The following is a 16,968-nucleotide window of genomic DNA, read 5'->3' as shown; positions in this document are numbered from 1 at the left end:
CTTACTTACTTACTTACTTACTTGCTTACTTGCTTACTTACTTACTTACTTACTTACTTACTCACCAAAAACATTCGTAAGGGTAATTTACTGCAATCATGAACAACACTGGTGATAAACTGTCGACTACTTCGGTTCTTCATGTAATATATCAAACACGAGAAGGAGTGTTTCATCGGATATACAAACACCGAGAAGCTAGATGAAAAACGAGGCAGAAGGCCGAGTTTTTTAACCGATTTCAAGGTGGTTGGATATGTGATGAAACACTCTTTCAAGTGTTTGATATTGCTTCTCAAAGGAATCAGTATTTTAAGAGATATTTGGGATCAAAGTTGGCGAAATGTTATGCTAATTAAGACCACATATCCAAACGTCCTTCACAGTAGTGATTTCTTTTGTTTTTGGCTTATGAATTATTAATGAGTTCGAGAAGGAATTTTACAATCTGTGTAATCTTTGCAAAGACACTCGAGAAGCCATGAATGGCATCATCATGTTTATTATTGTTATTATTATTATTATTATGGTTAGAAACACCAAGCAGCACTCACTGTAAGAGGACATTAAGTAACCAGTGCTGACTTTCTTGTCTTTTCCATAGTTTGGCTCTATTTCTTTCCCAGAGGATGGATCAAATTTTCTCTTGAAGGCTTTTAGAATCTCTACATGCAGGACTACATAACGCCACTGTTTAGAATAGTAGATAACACAGTGTTAAAGATTTCTTCAGACTACACATAAGCTAAATGTCACAAAGCTTATCCAAGCAACTTTAAGCTTTCTACTACTATACCTTTTGAGAACCTGAGAAAGGATGTGTGATGGAAAATCTCAGCCTCCCATGTAGTTTACCTTCCACAATAATCCCACCAGAGCTTTGAAAAAAACACAAGACAACAACTAGGTGGTAATAACTAAGTATATTATCATACCAGTTATTGTTAAAGTAATTAAAATACGTGAACAGGCAAGATACACTAAAACTCGACTCTGATTTGCTAGCCAGTTAGACAAAGTAAGCTCATCTTGCCTGTCTGGGAGGACTATCACCATTGTTCCAAAAGGAGTAAACTAAGAATCCAACAAAGCCTTTATTGAAATGGGTCAAATGACCAAGATGACAGGTTATTAGCCTCACTCCTTCATTTCTTGGTTTCAGAGGGACCACCTCATCTCCATCCATGACCTTCCCCCTCCCCCCTTAGTATATTCAGCCATCTTGACCTCACACTGGAGTGTTGGAGTGTGTCAATTTCAAAACTGATCATTATCCTTCTCATGTGCCCAAAGATGAGGGACGAAGGTAGGAAGAGGGGCAATTGCAAAAGACAAGCAAACTATTGGTCAGTTAACCATGTCTTGGTGTCCTCTGTTGTTACGTACTACTGATAAACTTTGGCCAGGGCACAGATGACAAGTCTATAATATTAACTGAAACAACAAAATGAAGGGTTCAAGGGCCCCCAAAATACCATGAAATTATTATTTATCTAGGAGACCTTTACATGCAGATTTCCTCTCCAAATGCATCTCAATGCAATGTTTATTGAATAACAAGTTTCTGTCAAGGATTCCTTAAAAATAAGTGAAATGCACGTTGTCTTTGTGGAAAATGAGAAGTCACGGCTAAATGGTCGCATTGATTTCAAATAGGTTCAATTCAAAGTATGAAATTTCATCCTTGCTTATTCTTACAACGTAATAGGTAAGGAGAATAAAACGAGTTTAAAAGGGCGGGTCTAAAACACAGGTCACATTCCACAGGTCACTCGTTGCAGGTCATTGTTTTACCTCAATTTCGCTAACTCTAGGCCTAAGGTTGGTTTTAGGCCTAGGGTTAGCCAAATTGCGGGTTTTGGGTTACTTTCAAAAAGGTAAAACAATAACCTGCAACGAGTGACCTGTGGAATGTGACCTGTGTTTTAGACCCGCCGAGTTTAAAATGAGTTCGAATACAAACCTATGCAAACAGAAGACTTGTCCTGGTTCCCAGTGTTTTTCCCATCTAACAGGAGTAACTGGAATGGATTCCAAAGGTTTGTTATCATACAGCATATGAGCACGGCTCATTGTGGTCGTGTAATGATTACTTGCTATTGCATGTACAAGGAAGGTTATCAATATTTTGGAAGACTCTTGGAAGAATGGTGGATTTCTGTCAGGCCTCTCCCTCGCCATTTAGAAATCCCGGAGAACCTGGAAATGAGTCCTATAATGTCACGCGTTCTTGACAATTAACTGCTCGAGTGACGTCCGAGTGCAAGTGAGCTGTTATTGAAAACTTTATTCCTATTTTTTCCCACGATGCCATTTTTAGCTCAAGGCCTCACTCGCACAGTTTACTCTTCTATCTATAAACATGCTGTTAAAGGACAACATCAAACGCCACATTTTCGAAGACTGCGTGACCGAGACCTTCTGCTTTGTGCCCAATGTCGGCATAATTGCATAATCCCCGGCTATTTTAGAAGAAGTCACACACCAATAAACGTTGGCACACTTTTTGTTCAAAGTCAGTAAAGACGCGAATAGGCAGATGATAGAAATTATGCGTCTTCAATATGGACTAAACTGCAAACTCGCATTCAGACTCAGGTTTTCGATTTGACGAAAGTGCAATAATTCGTCTTTCAATTAACCAATTGGCTCAGCAGGCCACTCGTGACAGGCCCCGAAAGAGGGAGGGGTGCTTTTGCCCCTCTTTTCCAACAGCCCCCAATCCCAAAGGTCCCGTTCAAGTAAGGTGTTAAGTTGCTCAGATTTGACTGCAAATTCTCTTTGATCAATCCTACGGTAACCCTGAGAAATGTTGGTTTTGGTTATGACGTCATGGTACTAGTGTCAGTCCGTAGGTTAAACTTTTCATGTAAGCCGAAAGTTTCATGGGCGGGAACCGACACAGGAACCGCCTTTTTTGGCGGGAAGTGGCATGAACAGCGCACTGCATTTGATACTTAGTAATAAAACAAACAAAAATTTTGAAGACAACCAAAAAAACAAGCTAAGTATTTTTTTAGTAAGGCGAGAAATGGAGACAAAAAAACGAAACAAAAACAAAGCAGGCGACGAATAAGTGATGTTCAACCTAAACGAACGGCTAAGAACACGAAAAACAGGCGAAATATTAGTGACAAACAACGAAAGAGGTAGCGAGAAAGAGTCCGAATAAGAGAAAGAGCTAGACGAAACTATATTGACGAGCAATAGAAGAATGGACAAGCACGAGTATGTGAAAATAGGCTGAATTATGGTAACGAAAAACGGCAAAAGAGCAGGAAAGAGCACAGGAAAATAGACTAATTTATAGTAATGAGGAGGCTGGAAGAGGCGTATATAAGGTACGTTGACTAGTTAACATCTCAAATAAATAATCATCGAAGATCTCGGCTAGATTTGCCTAAATATATATATATATATATATATATATTAATAATAGATTTTCAGTTCACTGCGGCACGGCAGTCCCAGTAGTTGGTAACTTGCATTGCAACATGTCCTCTACCTTGAATTGACGATTATCGTTAATTGTTAATTTGCTTTCAATTTACTATTATCGTTAATTTAGGACACTGTGTCCCAGGACTTGTGGTAGCAAATAAAAAGAAAAAAGTAAAAGCAGCCCCTGGACAGGATTTGAACCCGGAGCACCTACTTCGAAGGAACTGTTTTTATCCACTTAACCACTAAAGATCAACTGACTAAAAATGTGCCGATTATTTGCCAAAACTAATTAGTATATATATAAAATCATTGCTGAATAATGGTTAAGTCTAAAGCTTGATTTTAAAATGGTTAGCTTTCTCTTGAAGTTTGGTAACCGACATTTTTTACTGTGTAAGCTTGCTTCTTAGCGGCTGTTAATACACGTTTACAGCGGCAGTTTTGGAAGAAAAAATTATTGACATTAATAAAAAATGACATCCTCGCAGTTAGTGATGTAGTAGTCTAGTGGTTAAGTGAAGGGGTTATTAATTACACGTTCCCAGGTTCGAGTCCTGCGTGTCCAAACAGGGTTCTGCTTTTAAAAGAAATATGTTCATTTCCCATAATCCATATCAAGCTTCCAGTGTTCTGAAATAACGATAATAGTAAATTGAAAGCAAATTAACAATTAACGATAATCGTCAATTCAAGGTAGAGAACATGCTGTGCATTGTAAAGGCCCTTTTAGGGATAAGCGATAACTGACAAAATTATTATAGCGAGATGTCCAGGATTTGCTCCCAGGCTCTTTAATTCGGTCAACCGATTGTGTCCTGGGGTGAAACTGTAGAGTTTTCGTATAATTATGCAGTATTTAATTAGGTTAATTAACTGTTAAAAAAACGAGTCCCTTTACTCTTTAAAATTGCCACTTATTGTCAAATTCCAAAGATAAGTAATTTTAGGGATAACAGTCTCAATAATTTTAGGATTAAGGGAAAACTAATGTAAATCCCCCTTAAGAGGGCATCATTGTTTTTATGTAACTTCCCAAAACGTGCTGCATTATAGGGTGGTAAAAGTTCTCAATTTTAAAGACCAAAGACAGGCACGAAGAATTGGAGGCAACAAAGGTAAACTTTAGAGTTTCAATAGAGTGGCTCCAAAATTTTGTTAGCTTTCGTAATTACATGATTTCGAGTGCAAATGTGGAACAAATAAGAAGTGCCTTTTAAAAATTGCTCGTGGTTCAGCCTTCAGCACCCAGTGGAAAGTAAATGCAAATTATAGTTGCTGATTATTTATTCCAAAGTGCGCGAGAGCAGTTCTTTAACGTACTCGAAATTTTCGATTCCATGAGCAATTTCCAAGTCCCACCGTAGAGCAAGAGAGAACAACTTTACACTTAGGGACTGGTCAAAAAGTATAGGTGGGGGGGGGGGGGGGGGAGGGAAGGCACATTGTTAAATTAAAATGTTTTTAATGATCGAGGGCTTGATTCTGTTGAAACACATAATTTGATGGCACCAGGATGAGAAACTTAGTTAGTTTTACATGCTTTTGTATCTGGTTAACAAACAAACCTAACCGTAAATCAACACCACCACAACTTCATATACAAATGTGGTATAACTGATTACATAACAAAAAAAAACGTTTATCAGGGGGTGGGTAATGTAAGTGTCAGCCTTCATTTAGGGGTGGGTCAAATAGTTTTGTGCCAAAAGTAAGGGTGGGTGATGTGTGTTCTTTATCTGCCACATTTCCAATTGCTCCGCCCCCCCCCCCCCCCCCCATACTTTTTGACCAGTCCCTTACCGTGCTCGTACATATTTTCAAACTTTCCAAGCCCACCCATCATTTGCAGGCAAGAACAGAACACAGCCAGTAAACAAGATCTCTTTTTATTGCTACCATTACAAAAAGTGTAGCAAAAATTACCTTTTGTAAAAAGATTTTTTCCTAATCATATTCTCCATGGAAAACAGACTCTAAAAATTGACGTCTGCTGAAAAACTTACATATTAAATAGGATTAGTCATCCCTTACATAAATAAAACCTTTTTATCTCAAAAACGTGTTTTATTCATGACGGATCATAAAGAATAGACAAGATATTTTCATTGACCCTCTTAAAACTCCTGGAGTCATTTGATCGTATTATTCCAGCTAAGCTTGAAAAAACAATATACCGTGAAACTATCCGAACAAGTAATTTTGACAACTAACTTAAAGATTTGGTAGAAAATAAGCGAAAGCTCACAGTTTTCGCATAGACTGAGAGTCGAGTTCAGTGCGAATTGGAGGCTCTGAAATTACACCAGCTCTAGACTCATTCATTATTCCTTTTAGGGACGTGCTAACTTTTTCTGTAATTTCAACAAACTTTGGTATATCTCGTTGGCTTATACCTTAGAAATGATAAATGAAAATGATATGTTAAGATATTGTGTATTTTTGACTCTTTTCTCGTGTTTTGGTGATATCCTCCATGGGGGCTATTAGGTGATAAATAAATTCTATATTAATCGTAAAACAAGGTTGGTTTCGAATTGGTACGGAGAAACAAGCTTAGCATTTGAGATCTCAGACTCTTAGAGAATTGAGCGTTAATAAAAATCTTTCATAAAAATCGTTAACATCTGAAATCTGCGAACGAAGCACTGTGGTCCTCATTTGCCGAAAATATCTCCGGTTAGAACTCGGATCATTCCATGAAAGCTAGTTCTACCAATAATGTTAACATGGCTCCGTCGTCAAAATTCTTTTTTCTATATTTCTTTATTTTGTTTACTCGAGAGCATCTCTTTTAAATTAAATTTATTTTTGCTCTTTCTTTTTAACTTTACCCCAATGGCGGGAGTTTACAAACAAATAATACCATAACTGGGACTTTTTCTTTCAAATAATATCCGCTTTCGTAATAGAATACTTGCTCACAGGATTTCGAATTCGTGCCACCTCAATAAGCTCTATCTTTTCGCTTCTTTGGTCCAAAAATGTAGCACCCCAAATAAATTTAATTTACAATGAAACAATTTCCTTATTTAAATAGAATTTAAATTTCTGTTACGATGTGGATTCCAAATATCAACTCCCAAAATATTGCATCTCAAACAAATTAATAAGCCTAGATAATTCGGTGAAAAAAGAGTACCTTTTCCATGCAAAATTACTTTAACTAAGAGCCATTTCAAAGTGGTAATATGATTAAAAAAATCAATTTCCTTTTGTTTTCTCCCGGTTTTAAAAGTGTGTTTGCTTAAAATCTGCCTGGCAAAATTTGAGCTTTGACTTTTATCCGAAGGCTGTTTACTTGGAGTGTAAGTTTTGGATTTCACGGTCCGCCATTACTCACGTTAAAAACTGGCCGACTGGACCTCAGAAGGTTCGATCTGGGGAAAAGATCATTAACTCAATACCTTAAAATTTCAGCGTGTAAACGCAGATTATTATGTATGCAGAACACGAGTTTGAAAATCTGAAAACCCAAAACCCCCATGCTTTATATTAATTCAGTCTCGTACGAACGCATTGCATTCTTACGCTAGTGAGTCTGACGTCATTTTCTCCTCGATCCAGCTTTCTCGAGATTTTAAATTTAGTGACGGCGGACCATGAAATAGGAAAATTCCAGTTAAAATAATCAAGTGTCCTTTTTAAATTGAGGCTTAAAGCTTGGCTTCACTTAGTGTTGAGTTGACATAGTTTTGAAATCTAAAGAATAAAAAGATTTGATTTTTTATCACAGTACCACTTTAAAACTACAAGGTAATTTAACAAAACAATTCACTTAAGATGACAAACGTCTGTAGGATAAAGGACGCTAAAAACAAGTTTCTGTGAATATCATTAAATTTCCCTTTCATACTATCGCTTCCAAATACTAATTTCATTAATAGTGAAGAAATAAAAGGGCTGTCGCATACTGTATTTCTTTCAAAAAGGGGCAGACTTCAATTAGCATACCCTTCCCGCGGGTAGAACTTGCAAATCGCAAGAAACACCAGTTCGACTTGGGAAAATAATTTATAGCGAGTAAATGGGGCTGAATTACCTCAACCGTTTACTGCCATGAACATGGATATGTTTTCTATTCACCCAAAAAAGGTTTCGAACAAGCCCCACAGTTTTAAAAATATAATACACACCCTTTTTATGAAGCTAAGACTATGGTCGAGTTAATACCATGACATCTCTTCGCATGGTTTGTTCAAACTCAATCCTGATAGTCAGGGCTAATCGAACTTTGAAAAAACATGCCCATAATCCCCCTTCAAAATTAGAATAAAACTATATAATTCTCATCGCTATAACAATTCAAGGCACCACCCAATGGAATGCCACACGACATAAAACGGAAATTCATGAGTGAAATTTTTCACTAATTGCCCCGCACTAGGAACCACTTTTGGAGACAAATTCTTATCGAACTATTTTCATGTTTTATACTACAAACATCTTATATAAAGACCTCTGGAATGTACTTCAAGTGGTACTTTCAGTATAATAAATTAAGCATATGTACACGAATATATAAAGACTGCCACAACGTCAAACATTAAAACAATTAAAACAGAGTGAAAAAACAACAGACAATTGGGCTGTGTCGCCACACAATTTACTTGTAATTGACTTACAACACGAGAGTAAACACGCGACAAAAACAGTAGTGTATGTGAAATGGTTCGAATGAGTTGAAATTTTATCAAAAATTCGATGCTTCAACGCAAACAGTCCCAGGTCACTGGAATATGCGCTGATTGAGAAAAAGTCTGGTTTGGATTTTTCACGTGCATTTTTAGGCATCCTCGATACCCGGTGCTTTTTTCCTGGGTTTTCCCTTCTGTTCCTAGCCTTTTCTTCAAAAAGTCAAAAACAAAGTAAACTGAGCTGCGTGACTACGAAAACACGTACAATTAATGAGTGTAAACATGGATGAACGACAAATGGGGACAGCCCATTAAACAAACAAAAATGAACTAAACCAAGAGCCCATAAAGCTGCAGCCACACGAGCGATTTTTTGCTTGCGATGGTGATGCGACTTTTTGGAAAATTGTCGCGTCGCTAGCACGCGATGAAAATCACCCGTGTAGCCACCCTCGCACAGGTGATGCGACAGCTGAAATAAATCGCAGGCAAAAATCGCGAGAAATTGAATGAGTTGAATTTTTCGCGACAAAGTCGTGAACTTTGTCACTCGCGTAACCGCGTTGCAACATTTTGCTCTGGACGCGTCACAATTTGTGACGCGTCCAGGGGTTATCGAGCCAATCAGATGCGAATCGCGAAAAAATTGACGCCAAGCGTAGCCACCACTGCTCGTTGGCGACGCGACAATTTAAAAGAAAAAATCGCATCACCATCCTGAAGGAAAAAGTCGCTCGTGTAGTCGCGGCTTAACTAGGAGCCTACAACTTCAATAGCAGGTCTATGTAACAGCACTTTCACAGATCAAGCTATTTTTAGTCGAGTTCTAAATAAGATATGGCCTGCACGAGTGACCATTCTTAAAGGGGCAGTGTCACGCTATTTCAGTCAAACTTCGAATCACTAAAATACGTCTTTGCATAAAAATAATGGTGTAGTTTTGTTGCCAATAACAATTGAAGCGCACTGAAGCTATTCTTTGTTATTTGCATCCGTGGATGGAGACGATGGAAATGGATTGAAACTTGAAAAAAGTTGGAGATAGGTCCGCAGAAAGTCACCAAAAATTAAATACGAATAGCTCTAGGTGCAATAAGTATATTTCATATCTTGTCAGTGGGTTGTCAGGAATGTTGTACGTGTGAACTAAATTACTAATTTAGATTTTTACTCAGTGTTGCCCTAAAAACAGTAAAGTTAGCATGACAGTGCCCCTTTAATCTCACGGGTAATGAATGGATTTCTCATGGAAGACTTGTTATTAGCTGGAAAAGTCTAGTTTAACCCTTTTTCGGGAAAATCAATCTAAAAATAACCAAGACTGTAAAAAACGCCTTTCCACAAATACAATGAAGTTGTATGTTCCTAGTCATGGGCTCATGGCTTGTAAAACGCTTGAGGCAGACTACATGAAACAAAGAAGTACACTTACGCGATAAGAACTAAACTAGACGTATTCTGCACATATTCTCTCTTCTTTATGCCACTTCATTGCAGCAAAAGTCTTCATAAGATTTGCCACCGTAGCGCAATCTCTTTGACCCCATTCTTCTAGCATGACTTGCGTCGCATTCTGTTTAACTAGTCCAAAATTGCTAATCTCTGTGTTGTTGAATTCAAGACACCCACCTAGAATTTTCCACTTCTCTCGTGGGTTTAAGTACATAGCTAGTTCGTTGATGAGTGTATAGGGAACCTCTCGTAGCATTTTCTTTGAACCTGGGGAAAAAAAAATCGAGGACTTTAAAACACTAAATCCTAAACGACTACAAACGGCTTCGCACTTAGACTCGTTTTGAAGAGGAGGTAGATACGAACTCGGAAATGGCCTATTGAAATTACAATATTACAAAAACTTTTCGTTAGATGTTCTTTGGGGGCAGCTATTCTTAGAGTTACTTTCATAGAGTTATGTCGTAGAGTTAGAGTTAAGTTTCCAAACTCCTAAGCCAACATTCATAAGAGCGAACCTTAGGCCTTTATGCATGTTTAAGATACTTTCTGTATTTTTGAATTCAGGATTTAGGCCTTCCAAAATCTTGAATTCAGGATTTTGGAAACTTAACTCTAACTCTAATGTCAGAACTCTATGACAATAACTCTATTGCTAGTTACCCTCTCTTTCCTTTAGATGTCTCGTACTTACTGGTTGGACATGAACACTGAGTACATGTGCGTTGAATAAGTTGTTTACAACATTCGCGGCAGTGTTGAGTTTATAAATGGGTTGTACCAAATCTAAAAATTCTCTGCTTCGTACTGAATTTGGAAATACAACACAACAATGCTTTTCTTATCGTAAACACTGCTTAATTAACCATATTTATATTTATCTATTTATTTATTTATTTATTTGTTTATTTATTTATTGCATTAAAAGCTGTGTTTGTTGTGGCTGAAATAATGTAAGCCTTGATTGCCGGAAACCCTTAGGAATATCTAAGCTTCTAACAGCTGATTAGACTATGTGGAAATACACTGTTTCTCGGGACACTAGACCACCAGAGGCCTTTTACAATTGTCGTACCTGCTAAACTAACTGAGAGGTAACACGTAAAACCGTGTCAATCGAAGTTTTGTCATAGGCATCGTAAGAATCGATGCATCTTCGGCACAGTGTCTTAATGAGATCATCAGAAACACCACGCGAAGCCGCAGTTGTGGCTGCTCCACTACGGAAGCTAAATCCTGAGTATTTACAAGGCGGTGAGCCAGCTGAGCGCAGAATGGACTGTAGTGTACATGATAACTTTTGCCGTGATAATGGACTGCCATCACGGTACAGGAACATCGGCCCTGATGCCAAGCCACGCGCCTTTAAGTAATTATCCATAGCCACATATGGACACATTGGTGAATCGATACGACCCATATATATGTGGCATTGCTTTCGAAACGGATCTGTTCTCAAGCACTTTACGTTGACTTTCATGTGAGTTGGATTAACGTCGGAATCAGGGTGAATATCACTCACTGACAGGTGAATGCCTGGATTAAAAGCCGAGTCAACCATGAACTCACTAAGACGTAAAAAACCGAAATAACCCAAGCAGCACGCTGCCCAAATCATAATATTGTCCTGATCGCTCAAATCCAAAGACTCGTGGATTGTCCTCATAATTTCAAATGTAATTAAGAACCTTGTAGGACCCGATGAACTCTTCACTTGTTTGACGCCCCTGATGAGATTCTGCAACTGAACGCAGTTGAGTAATGGATCAGGTAAGCCATTGTCCAAATGAAGTGCGCGCACTGCAGATAAGTAGGTCTTGATTAGAGAATAGTTCATCCTCTCAGACAGCATTGTACAAAAACGCATCAACGTTTGCTCATCCGCTGGAAGTGGAAAGGTATTGGGAGCAGTCTTCAAATCCTGCTTGCAGAAGGTGAGAAATCTGCGCTGAGCAGTTTGATAAACATGACGGGATGACATGACTAAACCTTTGGAAAGGTAAAAGAGGCATCGCTCTGGTAGAGTACCTTCATCTTGGCCCGGGAGTCGAGAGAAATCGTGATTGCATCTTGGCCTGCTTGTGGGGCCAGTTTCCCGACGCCCTGAAAAATTGAACGGACAGGGAGTCAACAACAAGATTTTTTCTTTACCATCCACTGAGAGAGGGCAAACAGGTAATTTATGAGGTGGCAAAAATCACTTGACTATCAAAGGGCAACCCAAACACCAACCACTGAAAATGGTTACCTCTGGAATTGAATTAGTGGAGTTAGAAAGCAATCATCTCCAGAGAAGCAGCGGTCACAGAAAAGTGTAGCATCATAACAACTTGCAGAGAGCCAGTCGAGTATAATCTCGAGAGTATCAAAAACGAGGAGTTTTAGCAGAGTTGATAAACCTCTCAGCCAAAGTGTTCAAGAAAATACGTTGGGAAGAGGAATCCAGAGAAGGGAAATCGCCAATTAGTGGTAAGGACAGAGTAGCCCGTTATTCTGTTCTTTTTTGCGTTTCCTTTAGTTAACCAAATCACCTGGATGATAGGAACCGAGAGTGCATCAGACTTCACTGATTTTCTTTTCAAAAAGACTGAAAACTTGAGACCCAGTCATGGGGCCACAATTTCAAATTTTCATCGCCACTGAATATGCTTCTATCATTGTTCAAAACACTTGAAATCCGCGTTACTGGCTACAGAGCATTGAATTTCTCGTGCTATGGAAAGGTTCCAGTTTTTAGTTTTGGTCGCACAGTATCATATGACCTTGGGCAAGTTCAAAGAAACCCCTCTGGCCTCAACAAAGAGCTCCTCGTTGATGGAACAGGTGACGTCTTGACGGATTCGTGTGGTTGCGCATTTCTGCCCAAGAACTGTCATCGGACTGATGCTGTCAAAGTCATCTTGCCTAGAATCCTCAAACAGGTCTTCAAGTTCACACCGTGAGGTTCATGGCTTGTAAGATGACTTGACTCCTGCTCCAAAGGTCAGCGACCAGTTTTCTTTGCATTAACGCCAAAACTCTACAACTGACGTCCCAGCTTTTTTCGCGATGCATTGACGTAGTGTTTTATCAATAATTATTAAGTGGAGTCCCCAATCTTTTGTTTTACACAAGAAGTCTTCGCTGCCTTTCGAGATGACCAGAATTTTTGACGATCAATATTCAATTTAGAAAGCCGCTATTTACAATTTATGTCTTTCAGGCGGAGGAAACTAAACAAACGGCAGCCTCCCGGTAAGGTCTCTTTATGGGCTGAGTAGTTACGACGTGCAGAACGAGAGAGGACAAACATCTCACGATTCACTTTCGGTGTAACCTCTGTCACTCCTTCCGTGAATTGTCAAAGTTACGAGTGAAGAATAATCACTGAATGGGTCAAAGAAAGTGTTAGCATTTTAATTCAGCCAAGCATGTGACACCCAGTCTTTTGATGCTACAACACTGATTATGTTTTAGACGATAATCATTTATTGAGTTAGTAAAGTAACTTCATACAAGTTAACATGCAACACCTAAGCTCAAGCGAAGGTGCACAGCGAGAACAAGAGAAAATCCTCAATCCGACCAACTCAACTGCTTGGCTGAGTTTATTTTTATTCTTGTTTTCCTGCCAAAGAGAAAAGTCAAAGCAAAACTATAAAAAATGGTGTGATCCAGTGGCGGTTTTTTCGTTTATACTTGCATAAAATGGCTTATCAAAGATCATCTCTTGAAAAGAATTACCAGTGAGTCCATCAATGGAGGATTATTGGCACAGCATGATGGTCATCAAAGTGAAGGCATGGGACATTCAATGGCGTCCGATAAAGCTTTCATCAAAGGTAACCCGAACATGACCCAGTTTCGTACCAGGCAAAACAAGACAAGACACAATGGAATCCACCAAAACCATTTAGACAGTCAATAGTTCTAACAAACTGGGTGAAATGGCGTTACATATTTCAAATATAACAACCATTTACTTACTTAGACTGCCATTCTGGTCTTCTCTGGTTTGGATCTTCCGTGAGTACTTCAAGTTTCTGTCTCCAAAACGCTGATTCTTTTGGGGCATCGTGGCCTTATGACACTAAGAAGGTATAAATTACACAGACCTTTTCTATCCATGAAAGGCTCTTTGCCATTCACATTTGATTCCCTAACAGGCCCATAGGTCGTAGGTCGTAAATGCAGCTCTCCACGAATGGGAACCAAGAAAAACCCTTCTATGAAACTTCGGTTCTAGCGCCACAAGGTGAAGGCAAAGTTTTGGCGGCCATTTCCATCAAAGACGACGACATGAAGTCAAGATGGTTCCGTTAGCTCTTGTTGATGCAGAATGATAACTCGAGAGTTGTAGCACATCCAAAACGTACTATTTACTGCCTTGACGATCATTCAGTAAACAGAAATGCAACGAACGTGTGACATGAGCCGAGCTGTGACACAACGACGATGCGAATCGAGAAACATGTCCCAGCTGTTTTTGGTAAATAAGTAGGAAAGAGATCGAGTGGTGGTCAGGAATAAAGAAACACATGAAACCACAAGGAAACCAAAGAAAACACAAATATATACAAAGTTTACTGACAGGGAAAACGACATTAAAAGGAAGCCCGCACACAAAGTCCATGCCCAAGGTTTGTTAAGGTTATTGTTTTAAATAAGTTTATTTACTTCGACGAACTGACAAAACTTGTTTAAGTTAAAGACGCACTTTGCTTGAATTGTCCCATGAAAGATTTCAATCTTGATAAGTGATTATTTCAGCAGCTTTTTAAAGAGTAACTGAACCAATTTAATTTTGGTAAAAGACAACATTATACGAAACCGGCTCATTTCTGCCAAAATAGGATTCCCGACACTGAATCCTGATGGCTAAAGTTAGAAGAGAGAAACGCATAAGAATTATATCACGATAAACACGAGGGCGCATCCAACAGGCTTAACGGTTAAGTCCAAGTGTTGTTTGTAAACTAAGAGCTCAAAGAGAGGAGGGTGTCTGAGTAACATCTTAAATTGAGACTTTCTTACCATTCGGATTTTGATAATGAACTTCACTTAAGTGCCAACTGTATTTAGCAGTGAGGCACTAATTGGAGACGCTGAAGAGCAATCAAATCGACTCAATTCATATCAAAGTTTTTGAGGAGACGGAAAAAACCTGAGTACCCGGAGAAAAAACCTCTCGGAGCAGAGTAGAGAACCAACCAACTTTACCCACATGTGAAGCAAAATATGGGAATTGAACCCAAGCCACATTGGTGGGAGGCGAGTACTCTCCTCTGTGCCATCTCTGCGAGTTGGACGCACCCTTGCATGTATGAATGGTGACCCAGCATTAAACACAATGATAAAAACTACACAACGATCAGGCGTCTCATCATGCAACGAACCTTTTTTTTTTTTTCATTACTACTTTTTGGCGTTTTGAAAACAAGATTTAAGATCATAGATTAAGCGTGAAAAAAAAAAAAAAAGGATATGAAATACAGCGAGAATATAAAACGTTTTCTGCAGTAGGACGTAAAAAGAACTGGCTAAGTTTCCATGCGCATTATTTCCAACAGACGTTTTTAGGGTTAAATCTGATCTATTTGGTTTCAACATTTTTGAACGAACAACGCATGCCAAGAACATGTGACCGGTGTGAATTTTCTAGTTCACAATGCACCTACCTCTGCGGCCTCCTGTTACTGGGACAGTCGTATAATGATTTTCCGGAGTAACATTTGTGCTGCCTGTGCTGGCCTCCGCAGCAACTTCTGTAATGAAAGGAAAGAGACAGTTACAGGAAAAATGACGACGCAATTCCCTTGAATCTGTATCACTCTTTTTTACTGAAACTGTTCCAAAGGACTGAGAGCTTTAATTTGTCTCTTTTACTGTGAACTTCTCCAAACCAAATGTCGGTGTTGACCTACTAGTTGACAATCATTTACCGAAGCGGCGGTCAATACCTACCACTTTCACCGACACTGAGGGTGAATAATTGTTTTTTATATACCACACAAGTTGGATAATCATCGGAGTTCATGCATCAGAAGTGCGTAATGCGTGTGGGTGTGTGTGTGGCTGTGCGTGAGTATGCAGGGACTAATTAAGTTTTTTGGCTACTCTGTATTAAAGATCTGTATTGTTAAGTAATTACTGTATAGTAGCAATGTAATCGTGTATTTATATGCTTTATATGTAAGTAATGTAAATCAGTGATGTAAATTAATTAATTAATTTTAAAAGAAAAAATTTTCTCCGATACTAACCGAAGCGAAACGGGAAGCCTTTTTTTCTCCGTTTCTCCGCTCAGCGATGAACAGTACTTGCAATGTTCTTCTGGGAAGAACGCCAAATCTACCTTTGAACTTGGAACTGTCTCTTTCAATGTACACCCTCTAAGTATACTTGTAGCCCTTCCCAAAATTTGCTACAAAAATACGAGTTAATAGGGACCTTAAGATCTACGACAGCGACTTCAACGAAAACGTCACCTCAAAATATCACTTTGCTTTATTACAATTCTTTCGCGGTTATTCTATCTCGTTCACTTCTTACAATTTTGGGTGACGTATCCTAAAAATAAACTGGTACGAGCGGTTACAAAGTGAAAATAGAAAATGAAAGATTCTGTGTTGCATGCTCACGTTGTCGTCAAAACCTCAAATTTGGTGATTTCACGTCGTCGTTATGCAGAGTACCGCAAGAATCCGCCCTAAAATCCGTGCTGCACGTGCAGCACGATTATTTATGCTCTTTTAACCAATGATATCATTGTTTTGTGCCGTTGTTGTTGCCGTCGCCGTCGGACAACATAATCTTGAGCCATCTCCTTAGAATGAGCATAATTTTGGGGCACGTTTCTTACCTTGATGTGCCAAATTATGGGAGCCTCTCTTTCTGTAGCGATACATCAAACAACCGAATGCCACAAGAACACAAAACAAAAATGATGACAGCACCGAAAGAGAGACTTCGAAGGGTAAGACATCATTATCTGCAATGAACAAGAAGACAAATTGGAGACAAATTCACTCGTGCACTTTGTTGTATCACATAACAATTCCAACGTTTTTATGACCAAGTTTGATTTGACGTTTTTACTATAATTTTTAACATGCGATAACGCGGGTGTATCACAAACTTCTTTGCAAAGAGGACGCTCTCTGAAAACGGAAACGAAACGTAGGTAACTACTTCTCAGGCACGAGCCTGTCTGTTTGCTAAATTTTTCGCAACTCCAGCTGTGCATGCTAAGAAGCTAAGAAACAGAAAGAAGAAAGAAAGAAAGAAAGAAAGAAAGAAAGAAAGAAAGAAAGAAAGAAAGATAGAAAGATAGATAGAAAGATAGAAAGATAGATAGATAGATAGATAGATAGATAGATAGATAGATAGATAGATAGACAATTAAAGAAGTGTAAGGGATATTAACCTCAACGATTAAAATGCTATTTGATATCATTAC

At 38.8% G+C, this 16,968-nt stretch overlaps 2 protein-coding genes across 4 annotated transcripts in view; both read right to left on the bottom strand.

The window, feature by feature from the left end:
- The window catches only part of LOC137979760 (arpin-like), an 8,110-nt gene extending 5,918 nt beyond the window's left edge, over positions 1-2,192 (bottom strand). Inside the window, exons 1-3 of the mRNA XM_068827104.1 lie at positions 1,964-2,192; positions 797-878; positions 555-690 (exon numbers count right to left, since the gene is read on the bottom strand). Coding sequence (XP_068683205.1) covers positions 555-690; positions 797-878; positions 1,964-2,181 — 436 coding nt within the window. The 5' untranslated portion in view covers positions 2,182-2,192. The remainder of the gene's footprint in view (positions 1-554; positions 691-796; positions 879-1,963) is intronic.
- Positions 2,193-5,313: 3,121 nt separating this feature from the next.
- The window catches only part of LOC137978582 (tumor necrosis factor receptor superfamily member 16-like), a 34,105-nt gene continuing 22,450 nt past the window's right edge, over positions 5,314-16,968 (bottom strand). For 2 of the 3 annotated variants that reach the window (XM_068825572.1, XM_068825571.1), the window contains exons 6-9: positions 16,372-16,500; positions 15,188-15,274; positions 10,606-11,633; positions 9,660-9,797 (exon numbers count right to left, since the gene is read on the bottom strand). In XM_068825572.1, the coding sequence (XP_068681673.1) occupies positions 10,609-11,633; positions 15,188-15,274; positions 16,372-16,500 (1,241 nt within the window). In that variant the 3' untranslated portion in view covers positions 9,660-9,797; positions 10,606-10,608. Of the gene's footprint in view, positions 9,798-10,605; positions 11,634-15,187; positions 15,275-16,371; positions 16,501-16,968 lie in introns of all 3 variants that reach the window. The other variant, XM_068825573.1, reaches the window with a different exon arrangement.

The sequence above is a fragment of the Montipora foliosa genome, chromosome 12 (genome assembly GCF_036669935.1).
Source record: "Montipora foliosa isolate CH-2021 chromosome 12, ASM3666993v2, whole genome shotgun sequence".
Classification (NCBI taxonomy): Eukaryota; Metazoa; Cnidaria; class Anthozoa; order Scleractinia; family Acroporidae; genus Montipora; species Montipora foliosa.
The sequence above is the reverse complement of the archived record's forward strand: the minus strand, read 5'-3'. Positions and strand labels throughout refer to the sequence as shown.